Here is a 22,880-nt window from a genome sequence, read left to right on the forward strand (position 1 = left end):
TGGCACAAACTACACAGCAGGAACGATCCGTTGCTCTGGGGAAATACCTGCTCGCTAACTCTGAGACAGTAAGTAATGTTTATTAGATCTGTCACGTTACATAGGAAAGCGGAATAACAAAACAAAACAAAGACTGCCGTCCAACCTTTTGGGAATTACAATTGCGCTGAGCTAGAGGACGGTGATACAGTCCCCACCCAGTACTGGAGCTGGAACACCCCGGAGGTAAGTGTCCATCAATGTCTTGTCTCTTGTGAGACCTGTGATGGTGTCGCACCTCCAGGTATCAGAGTCTTCAATACACCCAAGTGTTTAAAAGTAGCAGTGGCACTTGCAATGGCGCCGCCGGAGGTCCGAGGCATGGTCACACTACACCTCTGGGGATGGTGGTGGTGGTGGGGGGTGGGGGTGTTATAGGGAGTGATAGTCCCACCTCTGAATCCGCCACTGAAAGGTCCAACCCAGAGGTTCTGGTTATTAAGTAGACGGTAACCATGTCAACACCGTGATAATGTTGACATGTTCAGAATCTCGGCAGGCTACACTGATGAAGTGTCAACATAGCCGCAATCCGTTTTTCATAGACCCCTAATGTAGATATTCTAACCGTGCTGACATTCTGTCTGCTCTGTATACCCAGATCCCAGCCGAGAGGAGAGATGGGAGAAAGCTCAGGTCAAGTCTCATTAAGCGAGTCCTGTAGATGTACGCTGTATGTAGATGGGTGGAAGTTGCATCATTACAACTCACTTTGTCATACAGGAAGTGCCTCTGCAGCCATTATTCAGCATGGCTGCAGTGAGTCAAAACACTTCTGCAGCTCTCCAGAGTCCTGAGGTGATGTGCGCACAGACCACTTTACATGGTGTCAGAAGTCATGGCTCTAGATCTAGAAGGAATGGCACATACACGGCTGAGCCGAACTCTCAGACAAGACAATAAAGGGACAGGCATATACAGTACCTTGCTCAAAAAAAGCAGGGGCAGGGGCTGTTGATAAGGCGGACACAGCTGTTTATTCAGGGGGGAAGATGAGGAGTATCCAGAGACCCTTATAAAATGGTTTGATAACATAGGTTTTCCAGTGAAAATGTTATAATGGACAGACATGCTTCTATCACATCACTGCTGTGGAGATCCAGCTGAGAGTTATCCCAGCCATATGCTGCCAGACTGTAACTACTGCAAAGAAATGTGATTATGGTCCATGAACAAGTGATCTCATCAGGGACAGTGTGTGTGGGACTTATAGTGATGTAGCTCATGCACATTTATTACGTGAGAAGAAATTTACACTGTACGTTACTATACACATGTGTATGCTGCATGAGCTGTAAAAGTGTAATGGAGTTTAAAGAGTCTAATGTATGTGACCTCTGGCAAAACGTACAGCAATATACATGCTGGAGAACTGCGGCGTTCAGCACTGTATGGGACTAGTGCTGACAGTAATGCAGACATACATTATATAAACTGTATTATATATATTGCTGTAACGCACTGCAGCCTTGGTGGATAGATCAGAGTATATTTAATAGTCTGTAACGTGTGTGTATTGTATAAGTGTGTATGTATGTGTGTATATCCTCACTCACTGTCTCATCACTAGTTCTCTTACTTCCCGATACGTTAGGAAGATGAAATGTAACACAGGGATTCTTCAGATGGGAAATAGGAAAACGATGTAATTAGAATTTTAATAAACCTTCCCGAAGGGGATGAACAGGGGGTGACATAATGACGTCATTACCATTGCATGAAAAATAACGCTGAAATGGACAATCGGATCAAAATTTGGATTTGAGTGTAGAATGTAATAAACTACAATAATGGTCATGTCATGTTTTACCGTATCCGCTACGGGGGCTCCTCGGGTAACGCCCAGAACCATGGATTAATATTTACTTACATTAAGACGTCTCATATTTACATCTCTATAGATTTACCAAATTATTACACTGATTTATATGTACAACCGCGACAATCAGACACTCCCGTGTGGAGAACCGGTAGAACAGATAGTGTATTTATATTAAAGATGTGTCTAAATGTATTCGTTAAAGTAAAATGCAATCACATGACTGCATAAGGAATCGCCATCTTCTGTGACTGCAGGACATGAGATGGGAATTGTCCGGCATTGCGGGAGGTCTGCTGAATGACGAGACCTGTGATGGTGGTCAGTGCACCGAGGCTCCTGGATTGTGCCGTTTCCTGCGGGAAGGTGCTAATGACTGAGACGGCTGTACGCTTAATCAGATCGTGTTTTAGGAAGGTTTGGGTTCTAGTTATATGAAAGGAAATTGTTTTAGCAGGTTCAGTTTCTTTGAAATGGAAGCTGTATTTATTTACGGTATCCGGTATCGGTATTTGTTTACGGTATCTCTAGGTCGACCACACTTAAGTCGACAATGTCTAGGTCGACCACTATTGGTCGACAGTAAGTAGATAGACAGGATTTCTAGGTCGACATGACAGACGGTCGACATGAGTTTTTCACAATTTCCTTTTTTCAAACTTCTTTTTTTATACTTTACGATCCACGTGGCCTACAATTGGGAATAGTAACCTGTGCCAAGTGCAGCGGTATCGGAGCGAGGCACACTGCCCAAGGCATGGAGAGCGAAGCGAGACATGCGAGGGTACACTAATTGGGGTTCCCGGTCACTATTCAGAGAAATCAACGCCAATTTTAAAAACAACTCGTGTCGACCTTGTTCATGTCGACCTAATGCTTGTGTCAACCTGCTTATTGTTGACTAATAGTGGTCTACCTAGACACTGTTGACCTAAGTGTGGTCGACCCTATGATCCACACTCTTTATTTACATGGTGTAAGATAGTTGGTCTGATTGGTATACAACATAGCTGCCTACCCCCCCTGCATCCTGCGGGAGGCTCCAGTTTCAATCCTAAATCTCCTGCTGCCCTGCATTGTACTTCAAATCTCCCATATTCTTCTGATTCTGCCAGGGGAGACACTAAGGAGTTTCTTTGCAAGGAGAGTGATTTGCTGTAGCTGCTCAGGAGTCGCTGCTGACGACTCTCATTTCCCCCCCTTGTGGGAACCCCGGACAGGAGAGACAGCAGCATGATTACACACAGGGTCCTCTTATCGGTGCTGGTGTGCACTCATCCATAGCATGCTGCTGCAAGTGAGCTTAGGGTAAAAATTGTTGTTAGTAATCTTGCAGTAGTTAAATTAATTAGTTTAATTAGAATATCTGGTGTCTGTAATGATCTGGTTGATGCTGTAATGGTATGGAAAACAGCACATCCAATACCCCTTACCTGCCATGCTTTATCCGGCAACTGGGTCCCGTCATCAGTGGCACAGATGTGATATGTCATGTGCCGCTGATGAGGGGACTCAGGAGGTGCCCTGCGCTGTGATGTATGTAGCCTGAGAAGCGACAGACGACGTTACATTTGCCAGGGCAGATTACCCTGCTGTGTGGTGGCCCCGGAACAACCACTCCTGTCGCCCTTCCCTTAATCCAGCTCTGAGTCCGGTGTTCACAATAAAATAACATCTAATATACTGAAAACATATTTGTATGCTTAGAGATGAATTCACAAAAGGTCAAATTGCATTTGGAATTTATAGCATAGGAATCAAATGTATCCTGTATATTGTGCTGAGTGAGAGGAAAATAAATATCACAGCAAATATACACGGTGGAGTCGCATTACTATGACCACCTGTACATGTGACGTCGGCAGCGCGTAGCCCATAAAGTACGTCACGTGTCGTGCGCTGGCTTGGTGGGTATATAAGGTGTGTGATAGGCCGTCTGCACACATATCACTCGTCGTCATGGGTATAAGGGGCGATTTATCCGAGTTGCAGAAAGGGATGATTAACGGCTTTTGGGAGAAGGGCGGCGGTGTTTCTGACACCGCGCAGTGTATAACCTGTGCGTGTGCTGCTGCGGTGAAGGTGTATGGTGACTGGACAAATGGTATCATTGTGAATAACCGACGTGGAAACTGCGGAGCGCCACGTGCCACTGATGTGAGAGGTGAGCGTCGGCTGTGAAGGTGTGTGAGGGACCACCGACGCGCCACAGTGGAGCAGCTCAATGTCAGAATGAACCTGGGGGCTACCAGACGTGTGTGTAACATGACAGCTCAGCCATCTAGCCGCTGTCCGTGCCGCACACGGCGGTTACTCCGGCTATTAGCTGGCGGTCATAATAATGTGACTCCACCTTGTATAGTTGCAAACATGAAATCTAGTATTGCAGGCAGCAACGTTACTATCAATACTTGCAAAACTTCCCAATATATATTGTTACTAATTTTATATAGAAATATCTTACAACAACAAGCATTTAAGCATAGACACGCCCATATCGGGAGCTAGACACGCCCTTTGAGCAGAGTGTGACACACACCCTCGACGGCGCGGCACGCTTCGCACGGCGCATCCTACTGTGAGCTTCCTAATTCTAGGTTTCAAAAGTAGGCAAGTAGTGTATGATATACCAGGTATATGGGGGAGGAATTGATATGCTGTACTGTCTTCTGACTATATAGGGCTGATGTAGCTCTGAGAGTAGATAGATATCTTCGGACTCTCAGACAGGACTGACTTCTGTATACTGTGGAGCAATAAATATTAACTGGCTTCAAGAAGTCTTCATCTGTTTGCATTCTGCGCCCACTGGTATACCGCAAACCGCTATTCCGTTCTCTGGCTGTCCTGGATAGAGCCCGGAGCCCAGTGGGAATTAGCAGACACCAACTAGTGTTGCACCAACAACGTGTCCACACATTACCAGTAGTAGGCGGTTCCAGGTGCCAATCACAGGAGCCTGAGTGTGAGTGGAAGTCAGCGGTTCCAAGTGCCAGTGCAGGAGCTTGGTGGTGATCATTACTGATCCACTATGCAGCGGGCGGAGTCATTAATAGGCAGTTACTGTAAGCGTGAATCCTCTAATATGCCAAAACATTTGGGATCAAGCAATTTGAGATCCCCTAGCGAAGCAAATTGCATCCGGTCACATGTTTGTAGCACCTGTGGGCAGGTGCGCCTCCCCTTGAATGCCCTATGGCATATGCATTGGCAGTCAAGTATTCCTGTGTTACATGGAGTATCTCTGAGGGACACCCTTGTGAGATTATTGTGGATGAAATCCTTGTTTGGGGTCGCAACATGGAAAAACACCGCCTTCGCCTCCATAAGGTCCTCCAACCAATCTAAAATCAACATGCAGTAAATCCCTGACAAGTGTTATTTCAGCATCACTGAGGAACCATGGTGGCCATCTCCTAACTGCAGAGGATGTAGAACCAGATCCTGCCAGACACAGGCTACCCAACACATGTCTAACCCCACTGATATGTTGAGTTTGCAGCACTTTTTGGGTATGAGGTCACAGCCCCGATCTGCTAGCTATTGCACAAAAATGTTGAATGGTGTTGGTTGGACGGCCATTCTGCTGCTATTTGTGACCTCTAGGCTCAGATCACTGCAATTTTTTGATGTCCATGTTCTTGTTTCTCCCAGCATGGCCTTGGTGTTCTCTGCCTGCAGCGTAACAAACCAATCGTTTTTACTTTTCTGTTGGTGCTAGTCTTTGGTTAGCAAAAGTTTTTTACAAATTCATTTATGGATATCCAGTACTGGTTGAGACAGGCCACCAACGACTCATGACCATTCTCCAACTTGTCATGCTCAAACTCCAAAGGTACCCTCTAGATGTGGTACCATCTGAAACTTTATCACATGCTCACCTCCCAGACTCCAGTGATGATGTTGATGTCCTGGAGTTTGATGTCCTCTCCTCCAGGCGCATGGAGGAGCTTCATGATGTCACACTCAGATTATTTTATTTATTTATTTATTACAGTTTCTTATATAGCGCAGCAATTTCATTGTGCTTTACAATTGGAGACAACAATGATGAAACAAAACTGGGTAATAAACTATCATAGAGGTAGGAAGGTCCTGCTCACAAGCTTACACTCTACAGAGATGACCTCTATCAACAGTTGTCTTGTGTTGTCCTAAATGACTGGCCTTCTGCCAACAGTGACCAGTCTCATGACCTCCAGTCTTTCCCTTCACAATGAATTGACCCTCTCTGATGGCATCCTTCTACGTGTTTCGTGATACCATATACCCTTTGTGGCCGGAGAGGCTCCAGCCCACAGGGAAAATGAAGGGGTTAACCCCTAGTGCCCGGCGCCATTATCGGGACAATGGGCGCTTGGCATCAGTGTTAAACGTACTTACGGCGCTGGGCGCGGACTGTTTAAAAGTTTTTTAATGATGTGTTTTACAATGTCATATGTAGTGCTCTATGCACAATTGCAGGAATGCATGTTTAACTGTATTTATTTTATATTCAAAATGTGGTCATCTATATATATATATATATATATATATATATATATATATATATATATATATATATATATATATATTTAAAGAGGAAAATGCACTTACTCTTATAGATGTCTGAATAATCATCTCTTATCCTCTGGAAATAGGAAGTGGCATGCTAATGGCCCTGTCCTAGCAGAGAGGTGTGAAGGACAATACCTTTTGATGTGTAAGTTCCTTAGAGAGAGATGCTAATCACTGGGTCTATGGGCTTGGAACTTGTTTCATGTACCTGATTTAATTGATATACGAACGGCCGATGCAGGAAGGAAGACTGTTTGTTTGTATTGTAGCCTTCCTGTTGTAATCTCAAACACTGGGTTTGCCTGGAGATGTGAATGAGACAGAAACCTTTGTATTTTGAAGCTATGTGATAAATTTATCAATAGTGAATGTTAATCTGATACCAAACGTCTGTGTCACAGGAAGGAGGATATTGTTTTATTGCACTTATATCCTTGTAAAATGTGATTTATTGGTATTTTGCAAAATAACCTGATTGGTTGGAGAAGACAGGGAGGGCTTACCCCCCTGTGATACTGTGTGGAAAATTGACATAAAAAGGAGACCTGCGTGCCTCCAGATTGGTAGTAGTACCATCTTATTCTGCTGGAACATCTTACTGTATGCTGTTGCCCCTAGCAATAGGGAAGAGTTCTCTTTAGAACTATTGAGCAAATAAAACATCATTGCCTCAAGAAGATTGCTTCATCTTGTGACCTACAGGGTTAGGCCAAACCTAGCCCCGTCCTCCGGCTGTCCAGGGAAGCACCTAACGTCTCCAAGTTCCGCCTTCTGCCAGCTACCGGTAGAGGCCTAGCAAGTGGCTAGTGGGGATTCGTCAGCACCACACAGGTGTGGTAAGGCAGTGCGTCGGCACATACAGAGCAGAACCGTGGTTCCAAACGCCACGGCAGGTTAGGAGTTTGGTGGTGGCAGCATAAACCCACCCACAACGCAGTGGGTGGAGTCAGTAACAGGCGGTTACTGACGGTAAGCGGGAATCCCCTATGTGGTCAGGCCTCGTGTGACTTGACCTTCCATTCTGTGCGCAGCCAACGGGACGCGAAAGCGGCAAGTACTTTCGTACGGGACCGTCCTGTCACACCTTTCAAGAGTATCGGCAAGCAGACCAGGGTCACCGCGGCGTGAGGTCACCAAATGGCGGCTAAGGATGTCCTGTTTTGTCTCTCTTCACGTGCCGCTGTGAAGTTTTGTTTCCTTTTGGGGGGGAAAATGCGGCAGAAACGGTTGTTATGCTACATACAACATAACTGCCACCAAAAGTCCTGCCCCGCCCCGCGTTCTCACCACTGACCAGTGAGACAATTGTCTGGCACACGAACACGATCCCTGTTTCTTTTGGGAACCCCCTCTTATATAGTGTGTGTGTGTGTGTGTGTGTGTGTGTGTGTGTGTGTGTGTGTGTGTGTGTGTGTGTAGGATATGGAACACAGCACTAAAGTGTTTATTTGCAACATTTGAGATATACAGCGACGTTTCAATCAGCCAAGTGTCGTTTTGTTGGCTGAAATGTTGCTGTATATTCCAAATGTGAATAAACACTTTGGTGTTTGTCTCACAGCTTGCGGAGCTGGTTCTCATACCACACGCTGTGTCTACCGATGATGTAACATTGGAGCTCCTGTTATCCTTGTATCCTGCAAGTCTGCGTCCAGGGAAGATATTCTATGCGTAACAATTTCTCATATGGTATTGCATCTGAAGATATGGACACGGGAGGGTCTATACCGCTCTCGCCCACACCAAAGGCAGTGGCTGAGGGCCTCAGGAATAGTTGTTTCATTGTTGTTACATCTCGCAGTGCTACTGTAACATCACTGCAGTGAGGTCCAGTGGTGTCTCCCCTCTCTGGTGTCCTCCTCTCCTGCATTGCCAGCCGTCTGCCGGGAACGGGTTAATGCTAGATGCCCATGCACGGTAGCCTGCCGGCGGCCGCACAGGGCACTTCAAGCCGCCAGGGATCCAGCAAAGCTAGAAAGGATTTGCTGAGTTTGGATGATAATGAAGCACTGCCTGATGCACGGGACTGCATCACATTCCCCATAACAGAGTATGAATGGAGATTGAGGGGACACCCACGAGCACTACTCTACCGGTTATGTTATACCAGCCTGCGATTACCCCTTTATCTGTGGAGAATAGGAGCAATAGGGGCTATCTCTCATTGCCCAAAGGATGTGGGGTGAGAACCTCTCCTTATTCTGTGATTGGACATTGGGGGGTTATTCAGATGTGGAAGCAAAGCAAAAAAGCAAGCAACTGGGTAACAACATGCTGCTCTGCAGGGGGCAGAGGCGGAACTTCTACCGGTGCAATGCACCGAGGCCCACTGCACTCAAGGGGCCTGTAGCCGGCCCCTGGCATCAGCAGTACTGACTCATTACAGTATGTCATGGGCCCCAAAGAAGGAGGAGGTGGTCCGGCTGGAGAAGAGCAGAGGGAGCACCGACCAATCCACTTCCCTCCTCTCTGGAGCGCGGACTGTAGGTGCTATAGGAGTGTGGGGAGCGGGCTGTAGGTACTATAGGAGTGTGGCTTGTAGGTGCTATAGGAGTGTGGGGCACGGGCTGTAGGTGCTATAGGAGTGTGGAGCGTGGCTTGCAGGTGCTATAGGAGTATGGACCGTGGACTGTAGGTACTATAGGAGTGTGGAGCGTGGCTTGCAGGTGCTATAGGAGTATGGGCCGTGGACTGTAGGTACTATAGGAGTGTGGAGCGTGGCTTGCAGGTGCTATAGGAGTGTGGGGCGTGGACTGTAGGTACTATAGGAGTGTGGGGCGCGGCTTGTAGGTGCTATAGGAGTATGGGCCGTGGACTGTAGGTACTATAGGAGTGTGGGGCGCGGGCTGTAGGTACTATAGGAGTGTGGAGCGTGGCTTGTAGGTGCTATAGGAGTGTGGGGCGCGGGCTGTAAGTGCTATAGGAGTGTGGAGCGTGGCTTGCAGGTGCTATAGGAGTATGGGACGTGGACTGTAGGTACTATAGGAGTGTGGAGCGTGGCTTGCAGGTGCTATAGGAGTATGGGCCGTGGACTGTAGGTACTATAGGAGTGTGGAGCGTGGCTTGCGGGTGCTATAGGAGTGTGGGGCGCGGGCTGTAGGTACTATAGGAGTGTGGGGCGCGGGCTGTAGGTACTATAGGAGTGTGGGGCGTGGACTGTAGGTACTATAGGAGTGTTGGGCGTGGACTGCAGGTACTATAGGAGTGTGGGGCGTGGACTGTAGGTACTATAGGAGTATGGGCCGTGGACTGTAGGTACTATAGGAGTGTGGAGCGTGTCTTGCAGGTGCTATAGGAGTGTGGGGCGCGGGCTGTAGGTACCATAGGAGTGTGGGGCGTGGACTGTAGGTACTATAGGAGTGTGGGGCGCGGCTTGCAGGTGCTATAGGAGTGTGGGGCGTGGACTGTAGGTACTATAGGAGTGTGGGGCGTGGACTGTAGGTACTATAGGAGTGTGGGGCGTGGCTTGCAGGTACTGTAGGAGTGTGGGGCGTGGACTGTAGGTACTATAGGAGTGTGGAGCGCGGCTTGCAGGTACTATAGGAGTGGAGCGTGGACTGTAGGTACTATAGGAGTGTGGAGCGTGGCTTGCAGGTGCTATAGGAGTGTGGGGCGAGGACTGTAGGTACTATAGGAGTGTGGGGCGCGGCTTGCAGGTACTATAGGAGTGTGGGGCGTGGACTGTAGGTACTATAGGAGTGTGGAGCGTGGCTTGCAGGTACTATAGGAGTGTGGGGCGTGGACTGTAGGTACTATAGGAGTGGAGCGCGGCTTGCATGTACTATAGGATTGTGGGGCGTGGACTGTAGGTACTATAGGAGTGTGGAGCGCGGCTTGCATGTACTATAGGATTGTGGGGCGTGGACTGTAGGTACTATAGGAGTGTGGGGCGCGGCTTGCAGGTACTATAGGAGTGTGGGGCGTGGACTGTAGGTACTATAGGAGTGTGGGGCGTGGACTGTAGGTACTATAGGAGTGTGGGGCGTGGACTGTAGGTACTATAGGAGTGGAGCGCGGCTTGCATGTACTATAGGATTGTGGGGCGTGGACTGTAGGTACTATAGGAGTGTGGAGCGCGGCTTGCAGGTGCTATAGGAGTGTGGGGCGAGGACTGTAGGTACTATAGGAGTGTGGGGCGCGGCTTGCAGGTACTATAGGAGTGTGGGGCGTGGACTGTAGGTACTATAGGAGTGTGGAGCGTGGCTTGCAGGTACTATAGGAGTGTGGGGCGTGGACTGTAGGTACTATAGGAGTGGAGCGCGGCTTGCATGTACTATAGGATTGTGGGGCGTGGACTGTAGGTACTATAGGAGTGTGGAGCGCGGCTTGCATGTACTATAGGATTGTGGGGCGTGGACTGTAGGTACTATAGGAGTGTGGGGCGCGGCTTGCAGGTACTATAGGAGTGTGGGGCGTGGACTGTAGGTACTATAGGAGTGTGGGGCGTGGACTGTAGGTACTATAGGAGTGTGGGGCGCGGCTTGCAGGTACTATAGGAGTGTGGGGCGTGGACTGTAGGTACTATAGGAGTGTGGGGCGTGGACTGTAGGTACTATAGGAGTGTGGGGCGTGGCTTGCAGGTACTATAGGAGTGTGGGGCGTGGACTGTAGGTACTATAGGAGTGTGGGGCGCGGCTTGCAGGTACTATAGGAGTGTGGGGCGTGGACTGTAGGTACTATAGGAGTGTGGAGCGCGGCTTGCAGGTACTATAGGAGTGTGGGGAGTGGACTGTAGGTACTATAGGAGTGTGGGGCGTGGACTGTAGGTACTATAGGAGTGTGGAGCGTTGCTTGCAGGTACTATAGGAGTGTGGGGCGTGGACTGTAGGTACTATAGGAGTGTGGGGCGTGGACTGTAGGTACTATAGGAGTGTGGGGCGTGGACTGTAGGTACTATAGGAGTGTGGGGCGTGGACTGTAGGTACTATAGGAGTGTGGGGCGTGGACTGTAGGTACTATAGGAGTGTGGGGCGTGGACTGTAGGTACTATAGGAGTGTGGGGCGCGGCTTGCAGGTACTATAGGAGTGTGGGGCGTGGACTGTAGGTACTATAGGAGTGTGGGGCGTGGACTGTAGGTACTATAGGAGTGTGGAGCGCGGCTTGCAGGTACTATAGGAGTGTGGGGCGTGGACTGTAGGTACTATAGGAGTGTGGGGCGTGGACTGTAGGTACTATAGGAGTGTGGGGCGTGGACTGTAGGTACTATAGGAGTGTGGGGCGTGGACTGTAGGTACTATAGGAGTGTGGAGCGCGGCTTGCAGGTACTATAGGAGTGTGGGGCGTGGACTGTAGGTACTATAGGAGTGTGGGGCGTGGACTGTAGGTACTATAGGAGTGTGGAGCGCGGCTTGCAGGTACTATAGGAGTGTGGGGCGTGGACTGTAGGTACTATAGGAGTGTGGGGCGTGGCTTGCAGGTACTATAGGAGTGTGGGGCGTGGACTGTAGGTACTATAGGAGTGTGGGGCGCGGCTTGTAGGTGCTATAGGAGTATGGGCCGTGGACTGTAGGTACTATAGGAGTGTGGGGCGCGGGCTGTAGGTACTATAGGAGTGTGGAGCGTGGCTTGTAGGTGCTATAGGAGTGTGGGGCGCGGGCTGTAAGTGCTATAGGAGTGTGGAGCGTGGCTTGCAGGTGCTATAGGAGTATGGGACGTGGACTGTAGGTACTATAGGAGTGTGGAGCGTGGCTTGCAGGTGCTATAGGAGTATGGGCCGTGGACTGTAGGTACTATAGGAGTGTGGAGCGTGGCTTGCGGGTGCTATAGGAGTGTGGGGCGCGGGCTGTAGGTACTATAGGAGTGTGGGGCGCGGGCTGTAGGTACTATAGGAGTGTGGGGCGTGGACTGTAGGTACTATAGGAGTGTTGGGCGTGGACTGCAGGTACTATAGGAGTGTGGGGCGTGGACTGTAGGTACTATAGGAGTATGGGCCGTGGACTGTAGGTACTATAGGAGTGTGGAGCGTGTCTTGCAGGTGCTATAGGAGTGTGGGGCGCGGGCTGTAGGTACCATAGGAGTGTGGGGCGTGGACTGTAGGTACTATAGGAGTGTGGGGCACGGCTTGCAGGTGCTATAGGAGTGTGGGGCGTGGACTGTAGGTACTATAGGAGTGTGGGGCGTGGACTGTAGGTACTATAGGAGTGTGGAGCGTGGCTTGCAGGTGCTATAGGAGTATGGGCCGTGGACTGTAGGTACTATAGGAGTGTGGAGCGTGGCTTGCGGGTGCTATAGGAGTGTGGGGCGAGGACTGTAGGTACTATAGGAGTGTGGGGCGCGGCTTGCAGGTACTATAGGAGTGTGGGGCGTGGACTGTAGGTACTATAGGAGTGTGGAGCGTGGCTTGCAGGTACTATAGGAGTGTGGGGCGTGGACTGTAGGTACTATAGGAGTGGAGCGCGGCTTGCATGTACTATAGGATTGTGGGGCGTGGACTGTAGGTACTATAGGAGTGTGGAGCGCGGCTTGCATGTACTATAGGATTGTGGGGCGTGGACTGTAGGTACTATAGGAGTGTGGAGCGCGGCTTGCAGGTACTATAGGAGTGTGGGGAGTGGACTGTAGGTACTATAGGAGTGTGGGGCGTGGACTGTAGGTACTATAGGAGTGTGGAGCGTTGCTTGCAGGTACTATAGGAGTGTGGGGCGTGGACTGTAGGTACTATAGGAGTGTGGGGCGTGGACTGTAGGTACTATAGGAGTGTGGGGCGTGGCTTGCAGGTACTATAGGAGTGTGGGGCGTGGACTGTAGGTACTATAGGAGTGTGGGGCGCGGCTTGCAGGTACTATAGGAGTGTGGGGCGTGGACTGTAGGTACTATAGGAGTGTGGAGCGCGGCTTGCAGGTACTATAGGAGTGTGGGGAGTGGACTGTAGGTACTATAGGAGTGTGGGGCGTGGACTGTAGGTACTATAGGAGTGTGGAGCGTTGCTTGCAGGTACTATAGGAGTGTGGGGCGTGGACTGTAGGTACTATAGGAGTGTGGAGCGCGGCTTGCAGGTACTATAGGAGTGTGGGGAGTGGACTGTAGGTACTATAGGAGTGTGGGGCGTGGACTGTAGGTACTATAGGAGTGTGGAGCGTTGCTTGCAGGTACTATAGGAGTGTGGGGCGTGGACTGTAGGTACTATAGGAGTGTGGGGCGTGGACTGTAGGTACTATAGGAGTGTGGGGCGTGGACTGTAGGTACTATAGGAGTGTGGGGCGTGGACTGTAGGTACTATAGGAGTGTGGGGCGTGGACTGTAGGTACTATAGGAGTGTGGGGCGTGGACTGTAGGTACTATAGGAGTGTGGGGCGCGGCTTGCAGGTACTATAGGAGTGTGGGGCGTGGACTGTAGGTACTATAGGAGTGTGGGGCGTGGACTGTAGGTACTATAGGAGTGTGGGGCGTGGAATGTAGGTACTATAGGAGTGTGGGGCGTGGACTGTAGGTACTATAGGAGTGTGGGGCGTGGACTGTAGGTACTATAGGAGTGTGGAGCGCGGCTTGCAGGTACTATAGGAGTGTGGGGCGTGGACTGTAGGTACTATAGGAGTGTGGGGCGTGGACTGTAGGTACTATAGGAGTGTGGGGCGTGGACTGTAGGTACTATAGGAGTGTGGAGCGCGGCTTGCAGGTACTATAGGAGTGTGGGGCGTGGACTGTAGGTACTATAGGAGTGTGGGGCGCGGCTTGCAGGTACTATAGGAGTGTGGGGCGTGGACTGTAGGTACTATAGGAGTGTGGGGCGTGGACTGTAGGTACTATAGGAGTGTGGGGCGTGGACTGTAGGTACTATAGGAGTGTGGGGCGTGGACTGTAGGTACTATAGGAGTGTGGAGCGCGGCTTGCAGGTACTATAGGAGTGTGGGGCGTGGACTGTAGGTACTATAGGAGTGTGGGGCGTGGCTTGCAGGTACTATAGGAGTGTGGAGCGCGGCTTGCAGGTACGATAGGAGTGTGGCTTGTAATATTCCCATTATCCCGTGAATCAGGCTGCATCCAGGAGCGGTTCTGGCTGATGGTAGACGGGATTATTTGTCCCAATTTTCCCCATTATTTACTGTTTTAATAAAGGCGCCGCCATTACTGAGTGCGTGCACACACATAGAACTCATTATGTACTCAGGGGGTCATTCCGACCCGATCGCTCGCTGCAGTTTGTCGCAGCGATCGGGTCGGAACTGCGCATGCACCGGCGCATGGCAGTCGCCGGTGCCCAGCGATCGGCTCTGAGACAGGCGGTCGCTGGACGGGAGGGGGCTGAACGGCGGTGTTAAGCCGCCGTTTAGTAGGCGCATCCGGCCAACGCAGGTGTGGCCGGACTGTTGGGGGCGTGGCGCGGCGGCTGCGTGACATCTCACACAGTTGCTGCGGCCAGCGGCAGCAACACACAACTCCCGGCCAGCCGCAGGAGCTGCTCTGGCCGGGAGTTACTCCACAGATACATAATGCGGAAAGGGAGGGGGGTGCGGCCCCCCGATATTCACTGGAAAGTGTTGGGTGGCACCCCAGCTTAAATAATTGCCCCCCCTGATATAGATGTACAAGTCTGTAGGCCTAGTCTGTTACACATAGAACCCTGGGGTGACTTCTTATATCCACAGTACAGTAATGTAGGGGGTGTATTACACCTTATGTTACACACACAGAACCCTGGGGTGACTTCTTATATCCACAGTACAGTAATGTAGGGGGTGTATTACACCTTATGTTACACACACAGAACCCTGGGGTGACTTCTTATATCCACAGTACAGTAATGTAGGGGGTATATTACACCGTATGTTACACACAGAACCCTGGGGTGACTTCTTATATCCACAGTAATGTAATGTACGGGTATATTACACCTTATGTTACACACATAGAACCCTGGGGTGACTTCTTATATCCACAGTACAGTAATGTAGGGGTATATTACACCTTATGTTACACATAGAACCCTGAGGTGACTTTTCATATCCACAGTAGAGTAATGTAGGGGTATATTACACCTTATGTTACACACAGAACCCTGGGGTGACTTCTTATATCCACAGTACAGTAATGTAGGGGTATATTACACCTTATGTTATACACAGAACCCTGGGGTGACTTCTTATATCCACAGTAATGTAATGTAATATAGGGGGTATATTACACCTTATGTTATACAAGCTTTCATTACACTTTGTAAGCAATAGAATTTGTGTTCAGCGTTAGCAACGTCTTATGGCGTCATAGTTACCAGCACCAATACCTATATAACACTATGGGGCCGAATCCGAGTTGGAACGCCTGTGCGTCACATTTCGCAGCTGTAAAATGCGTTATCTAAATCAACACAATTTCCCATATATGCAAATGAGCAAAACTTACAAGATGTATGTAGGTGTGCACCAGCGGCGTGTGAGACGGGATTGTGTCACACACACACTCATCAGACGCACTCACGTTCTGTCATTATACATTGTTTTATTATACAATGGTGATAGATAGATAGATAGATAGATAGATGTGTATATATACAAATATAAATATTACAAATATATAGAAATGGAGTTCATTCTCCTGCCGACTCTCCTCTCCTCACCATGTCGGCAATGTGGGCCGCAGTTAGCGTTGCCCCATCCATCTAGCTCTCTGCAGAGAGTCCATAGATAAATGAATAGAATCTGCAGCACTCTCATAGTCAGTAGTGTCCTCACACTATGTGGCTACAGCAGTGAAGTAGTAAATGTAGAGTCTGAGTAACCATGTTACAATGAGGATCAGCATTAGGACATCATCTGGGTCATAACGCTCAGTGCCGGAGTCAGTGATGTCCTCTGCTCCGCTCTCACCGCTCTCCTCCACGTGCTCCTCAGCAGGTTCCTCCACTTCATCAATGGTGGACAGTGTTGGTGTGAACCTGTAGCACTGGAACTGTTGGATCCTGCTTCGCCGGTACATGGGCGGGGTCACCATAATTTTCATCATAATATACGCATGATCCACGTCGGAGAACTCTGTCTCTGTAGGAGTAACAGGATCCTGCCCTCTGACCGGTGCCGCAATATACACATCATCATCCGCCTCATCATCACCACAGCACCTACTGCCACAGCAGCCCATGATGCCTCTTGTCACAAGCTCCCAACAAGGAGTGATTCCAGAGCCAAGTAGCTGAGAGAATGTGATCAGCCTGTGACATCATAGTGACCAGTATCGCATTGTGACATCATCAGCATCTACCATATGTGGGCTGGCCTGATACCCAGGGATTGTAATGACAATAAGTTTCTACCAGCGCTGACCAGTGACAGGACCAGCACCATTACTCAGTGCTGCCTATAGTCACTGACCAATCTGCCTCCCTTGGAGATATAAGTAACAAGCTGAGTCCCTCAGTGACGCTGAACGTACCCAAGTAGCACAATAAATACACCGTGAGATGCCGCCAAACTGACGCTAATCTGACGCTTTTCTTATAACATAAATGTATTATTGGAACAATAAATGTAACAAAGAAATACTGACAGTAACACCCCTTGTTATATACTCAGGAACCAGGGGATGAATATAGTTCCGGTTCCTCCTCCTGCCACCAAAGCAGGAGCGGAGTACGGCAGATCCACAGGGGGACCATTCTCATCCGTTATTGCAATACTTCTCTGCACACATGGGGGGTCATTCCGACCTGATCGCACACTGCCTTTTTTCGCAGTGCAGCGATCAGGTCCCTACTGCGCTTGCGTATGCACCGCATTGCGCAGGCACGTCGTACGGGTACAAAGCGGATCGTTGCTGAACGATGGATTTAAAAAGAATCCATTCGCACAGCCAATCGCGAGGAGATTGACAGGAAGAGGACGTTTATGGGTGTCAACTGACCGTTTTCTGGGAGTGTTTTGAAAAACGTTGGCGTGTCCAAGCGTTTGCAGGGCGGGTGTTTGACGTCAATTCCGGGACCGGACAGGCTGAAGTGATCGCAGCGGCTGAGTAAGTTCTGAGCTACTCAGAAACTGCACGAACTGTTTTTGCAGAATTCGGCTGCACAGGCAAAAATACACTCCCCTATAGGCGGCGACTATCTGATCGCAGCGCTGCAACAAGTAGCTAGCGAGCGATCAACTCGGAATGACCCCCAAGGTCTAATAGCATCATATGAGAGATCACCGTTAAGATGAATCGCCAATAATAATATACTCCTCCTTTGATAAAAATACTCCTTAAAAAAAAAAAAAAAAAGAAAGTAATGCACAGACCCGCAATAAGGGGAATAGTCTGCAGAATCAGGTCCAGTATCTTTTAAGGGCCGCAGAGACGTTGCGGCCAATGAATTAATTCCTGCAAACTCCCCAAAGTTTTCCAGAGATTGCTGGATACTAATGAATGGGTTGTTACATAGAACACGTGGAACCTAGCGATTCCACATGTGTAACAGGCCCAGTAGTGCTGATGAAAAGGGCCCCTCAGGGGAAATGATGCAGATGTCCACTCCATAGTACCAAGCGCTGCTAATCAGGAGAATTACAATGAACGCTGCAATCTAACAGGGGCAAAGTGCAACCAGCGTCCAAGTGACCTCATCTGGTGGGTCCCCAATACTATGGTTCAATTCTGGGGTGTGGGGCCCCACCAAGCCAGCGAAGGGCACCACGCTAGTGAGAGGCTAGAGTGCTGTTTCTTTTCCCCAGCAAATGTATTGTATATTGCCTGCACTTGCAGACCTTTGGCCTGCCCACAGGTATTGTGGGGGGAGGGGGCACTTGCCACATTTTCCCCCTTGCAAAAACTCATTTAAAAAATAAATGAGTTCTTATTCTGTGTTAGTTCTGCAAGATGTTACTCCAATCTAAGAATATATCTGGGAAATAAATCACAGGATCTGTGAAACAATAGTGTTTGCTGCTGCATGAGCCCCTCTTACACAGCAGCCTGCAGCCCCCGACCCCTGCTGCTTCCTCCCCTCCCCTCACTCCTACCCAGCACAGAGCAGCTCTGACCCCCGGATGAGACAGGGAGAGGGGGAACTGGCCTGTGCTGGGGATGAGAACAGGAGCTGCAAGCTGATGTCTGCCTGGGGGTTACAGGTAAGTGGCCGTGTCCCTGTGTCAGACATACCCTAACGCCCTAGTGCAGCTCCTGTAACTATTTTTTAGTTTCTTTTCTAAGTTTTAAAAACCCATCTGTGCCCCCCTCCCCCATCCCCCTCCCCGTTCCGGCTGCTGGAGGCTGAGGGTGAGGGAACTTGGAATCTTTTGTCATTTTTAGAGTTGAAAGACTCGGATTAGTAACAAATGTAAGGGCTGTAACACACTGGCCGGTTTCTCCCGGATGGCAAAAAGCCGGACAAACTTTGTCCAGCTTTTTGCCATCCGGGAGAAACCTGCAGAGTCTGTCACACAGGACGGCTTTGAGCCGTGTGTGATGCTGTGCGCATGCGCAGCATCAGACATGGCTTGGAAAAAAACGTTGTGTGTGAAAGCTCCCCTTCACACACACGGCTCACTGGCTGCAAAGACGGCCCGGCGCCCGCCCGGCAGCCGGACCTTCCAGTGGTGAGACCCGGCTGCAACCCGGCAGCCGGGCCGGGACCGTGCCGTGTGTAAGGACACATTGCGCTACATGTGTCTTTACATCACGGCAGCGGTTTAAAGCCGGCCGGGTGTTTGCCGGGCGGCGCCAGCCGCCTCGTGTGTTTCGGCCCTAACGGTCTCTGCGTTATTCCTGTAAGTGCTGAAACACACTACCCGGCTTTTGCCGGCCGGGAAAAAGCCGGACGGCTTTTTCCCGTGCCGGCATTGTAGTTAACAGTGTGAGGGCTAGGGTCCCTTCACACTGCACGGCCCCGGCCCGGCTGCCAGGTTGCAGCCGAGTCTCACCACTGGAAGGTCCGGCTGCCGGGCGGGCGCCGGGCCGTCCTTGGAGCCAGTAAACCATGTGTGTGAAGGGGAGCTTTCACACACCACGGTTTTTTCTGAAGCCGTGTCTGATGCTGCGCATGCGCACAGAATCACACACGGCTCAAAGCCGTCCTGTGTGAGCGACTCTGCCGGTTTCTCCCGGATGGCAAAAAGCCGGACAAAGTTTGTCCGGCTTTTTGCCATCCGGGAAAAACCGGAGTGTGTGTTACAGCCCTAAGGAGACTCGCCGGGACAGTGTGACATCATCTATCGCAGATGGCAATGACCGCCGCGTACTTTTTGGAGCGCAGTTTGCGCAAATGCGGAAGGGGATCTGAGGAAGCGAGGCGCCGTGGGGGAAGTGAATGGCGTCTCTTCTCCGCTTTTCCCCAGTGCTCACAGACAGGTCGCCATTAGTTTATTATTTATTAACCGTTTCTTATATAGCGCAGCAAATTCCGTTGCGCTTTACAATTGCGATGCCAGGAGAGGCGGGGGACGCTACCTACCTGCAGGAGTCTTACAGGAGTAACCGATAAGTGGGGGAAATGGGTGACTTCGCCGCCGCTTTCTCTGTAGTAGATGCAGCGAGACGCGACGGATTGCGTTATAAACGTAAAGTGACGGAGAAAAGGTTTTGTTTTTGTTGCGTTTATAAATAGACCCCTAACAATAGGCCGAGTTTTCTGACCAATCCTGTAATGTATCGTGTGACTATGCCTGTACAGTAAGTGGGGGCGTGAGTGGTGCAGGAGGCAGTTGGTGGCAGTTGGGGCACAGTACATTGGGGGTGTCTGGGGCGGCTGGTCTGCTGGGTAATTGCAGGAGCGCGTTTACCAGATCGGGGGGAGGGGGGCTGTTTCCGGGGACCAAATTGAAAATGGTAAGTTGTACCTGCACTTGGGAAGACCGGCATCATACAGTAGGTGATCAGCAGGAAGGATTCTCTGCGTCTCAGTATTACAATAACCTCACTTTCCGTCATTTACTTCTGAGCGAATAGGGTTCCTGCATCGAGTTTTAGCGCCATATCGCCTGTTATCCGCAGAGATTACATGACATCGGATTCCCGGCCTCAGTAGCGCCTCAGTAATTATTTCTGTATAATTAGCTTTGGCGTAACGATGAACATGAGAGGCCGCAATCGCTGGAAACGTTTCATATGTCTGTGTAACATATTAATATATTTCCCAGTCATGGTAGTGGCGTTACATATTATATTACACAGCAATCAGATGGAATGATGAAAGTTAAAATCAAATGAAATCCTTACAACTGATGGCGGTACCATACGCTGGAGAGTTTGTTTATTACTTGACAGAATTAAGGAATTTGCTTAGAAAACACAGGATGTGGCACAGATGTGGCAGATATATATGGCAGCGGGAAGTCAGCAACTTCGGCATGTTACCGATTAGTAAAAAGTAGTTTGGTGATTCACTAAAACCTAATGTAGTACAATAGTAATTCCTTCTGCTATACAGTGTAATTGGTTTCTGATGCAGTTGGCGTACAGTATATATTTGCGAGGACTCCCTCAAAATCCATTGGACCCTGGAAAACCCCTATGCGGACATTTATAGATGGCTGGATAACGGTCACTGAACTGGGATTTGCTGGGATCTATATATTGCTGTAATATGGCTAAAATTGTGAGTTCAAATCTAGGACATAACTTGTATTCCGTATGTTTTCCAACTTTTGCAAATGGAATTACACTTTCAGAGTTCGGTTGCCCCCTACACCCTTCCAGAAACATGATGCTTGATTGATCACTAATGACCCAGCTACCAACCCCTGCCAGTCACGTCATCTCCCCGTCCCATCTGTCCCCAGACATGCTGGCTGAGTTATTTGGGCACAGTCTCCACAGTAATGATGGTGGCAGATTGTCATGGCCGTTTTAATTACCCCCCCCCCCCCTCCCATAGTCAACCCATCTGTGTCTGAACACCGGGCCCACTCATAGACCTCTGTACAATATACTATGGGCCTCCACCTACATACATTCCGGTGCACCCCTCCCCCCCCCCCCCCCCCCCCACATGGCCTGGAGTGGAAAGGTGAAGGTGAGTGATGCGCTGAGGCCCAGGCATACGGAGGCTGATAGTCTCTTGTTCCTTTGTGTAGATGCAGCTGACGTTCAGCGACGTGGCCGTGTATTTCTCCGAGGAAGAATGGAGGAACCTGGGCCGGCGGCAGCAGGAGTTGTACAAAGAGGTCATGAACGACAACTACGTCAATCTCCGCTCTCTGGGTAATATAATGTCTCCTCACCCCATCAGGGACACATACGCAGGAATGCTGCTTTTTGCGTCATGTAGACAGTATCGCAGGGTATATGCTGGCTGAACTGGCGCTGTCGGCAAGGTGCGATGGGAGGAGATGGGCGCATTGGCGGTGAGTTTGGGTTAGGCAAAATGTCTGTGTCTGCGTTACACTGAGGACAAATGCAATGCATGTATTACATGTGTCCTGATAGTGAGGGGACACCGGGACTGTCTGTATTACACGTGTCCTGATAGTGAGGGGACACCAGGACTGTCTGTATTACACGTGTCCTGAGCGTAAGGGGACACCGGGACTGTCTGTATTACACGTGTCCTGAGAGTGAGGGGACACCGGGACTGTCTGTTTCTCTTACGCCTTAGAGGATGTTTGGGACTCCAAAAGGACCATGGGGTATAGACGGATCCGCAGGAGCTTGGGCACACTATAAAGACTTAAACTGGTTGTGAACTGGCTCCTCCCTCTGCCCCTCCTCCAGACCTCAGTTAGACTTTGTGCCCAGGAGTGACTGGACACACACTAGGGGAGCTCTACTGAGTTACTCTTGAAAGACTTTTGTTAGGTTTTTTATTTTCAGAGAGACCTGCTGGCTACAGGCTCCCTGCAGCGTGGGAGTGAGGAGAGAGAAGTCAGACCTACTTCTGTGAGTTAAAGGCTCTGCTTCTTAGGCTACTGGACACCATTAGCTCCAGAGGGTTCGATCACTTGGTGCGCCTAGCTGCTTGTTCCCGGAGCCGTGCCGTCACCTCCTCACAGAAGCCAGAAGAAAGAAGTCGGGTGAGTATTAGAAGAACAGAAGACTTCAGTGAAGGCAGAAGAACTTCAGTAACGGAGGTACAGCGCAGCGGTAGCGCTGCGCTCCATGCTCCCACACACTTCACCAACGGCACTTGCAGGGCGCCCTGGGCAGCAGTTACTGAGGTTTTTGGATGGCAAAAAAGCCCTATACGGTGTTCGATCACGGTATAGGGGACCCCCGCCAGTTTTCAGATTCAAATTTTAGCAGGCTACAGCGCGCCGGGAAGAGGGCGGGGCTTAGCCGCACATTGCTCACCAGCGCCATTTTCTTGTATCTCTTCAGTGCTGCAGAGACGCTGGCCCGATCCTCCAGGATCCCGCAAGTACAGGGAGGAAAAACGGGGGGGGGGGGGCACATAAATTTGGTGCTTTTTTCATTTTATGTAACAGCGCTGATCATATTACTGGCTTGTGTATGGGCGCTGGGGTGTGAGCTGGCATACTCTCTCTGTGTCTCTCCCTAAGGGCTTCTCTGTGGGTCTGTCCCCGGGCTTGTGGACCGTGTGAGTGTGGGGGTGTCGGCACGAGG

The 22,880-nt window shown here is 50.0% G+C and overlaps 1 protein-coding gene across 5 annotated transcripts in view; it reads left to right on the plus strand.

The window, feature by feature from the left end:
• The window catches only part of LOC134928657 (zinc finger protein 626-like), a 108,062-nt gene that overhangs the window by 21,721 nt on the left and 63,461 nt on the right, over positions 1-22,880 (plus strand). For 2 of the 5 annotated variants that reach the window (XM_063924616.1, XM_063924619.1), the window contains exon 2: positions 21,395-21,521. In XM_063924616.1, coding sequence (XP_063780686.1) covers positions 21,395-21,521 — 127 coding nt within the window. Of the gene's footprint in view, positions 1-19,561; positions 19,671-20,056; positions 20,148-20,792; positions 20,917-21,394; positions 21,522-22,880 lie in introns of those variants that run through there. The other 3 variants (XM_063924620.1, XM_063924618.1, XM_063924617.1) reach the window with 3 other exon arrangements.

This window comes from Pseudophryne corroboree, chromosome 5, assembly GCF_028390025.1.
Source record: "Pseudophryne corroboree isolate aPseCor3 chromosome 5, aPseCor3.hap2, whole genome shotgun sequence".
In the NCBI taxonomy this organism is placed as follows: domain Eukaryota; kingdom Metazoa; phylum Chordata; class Amphibia; order Anura; family Myobatrachidae; genus Pseudophryne; species Pseudophryne corroboree.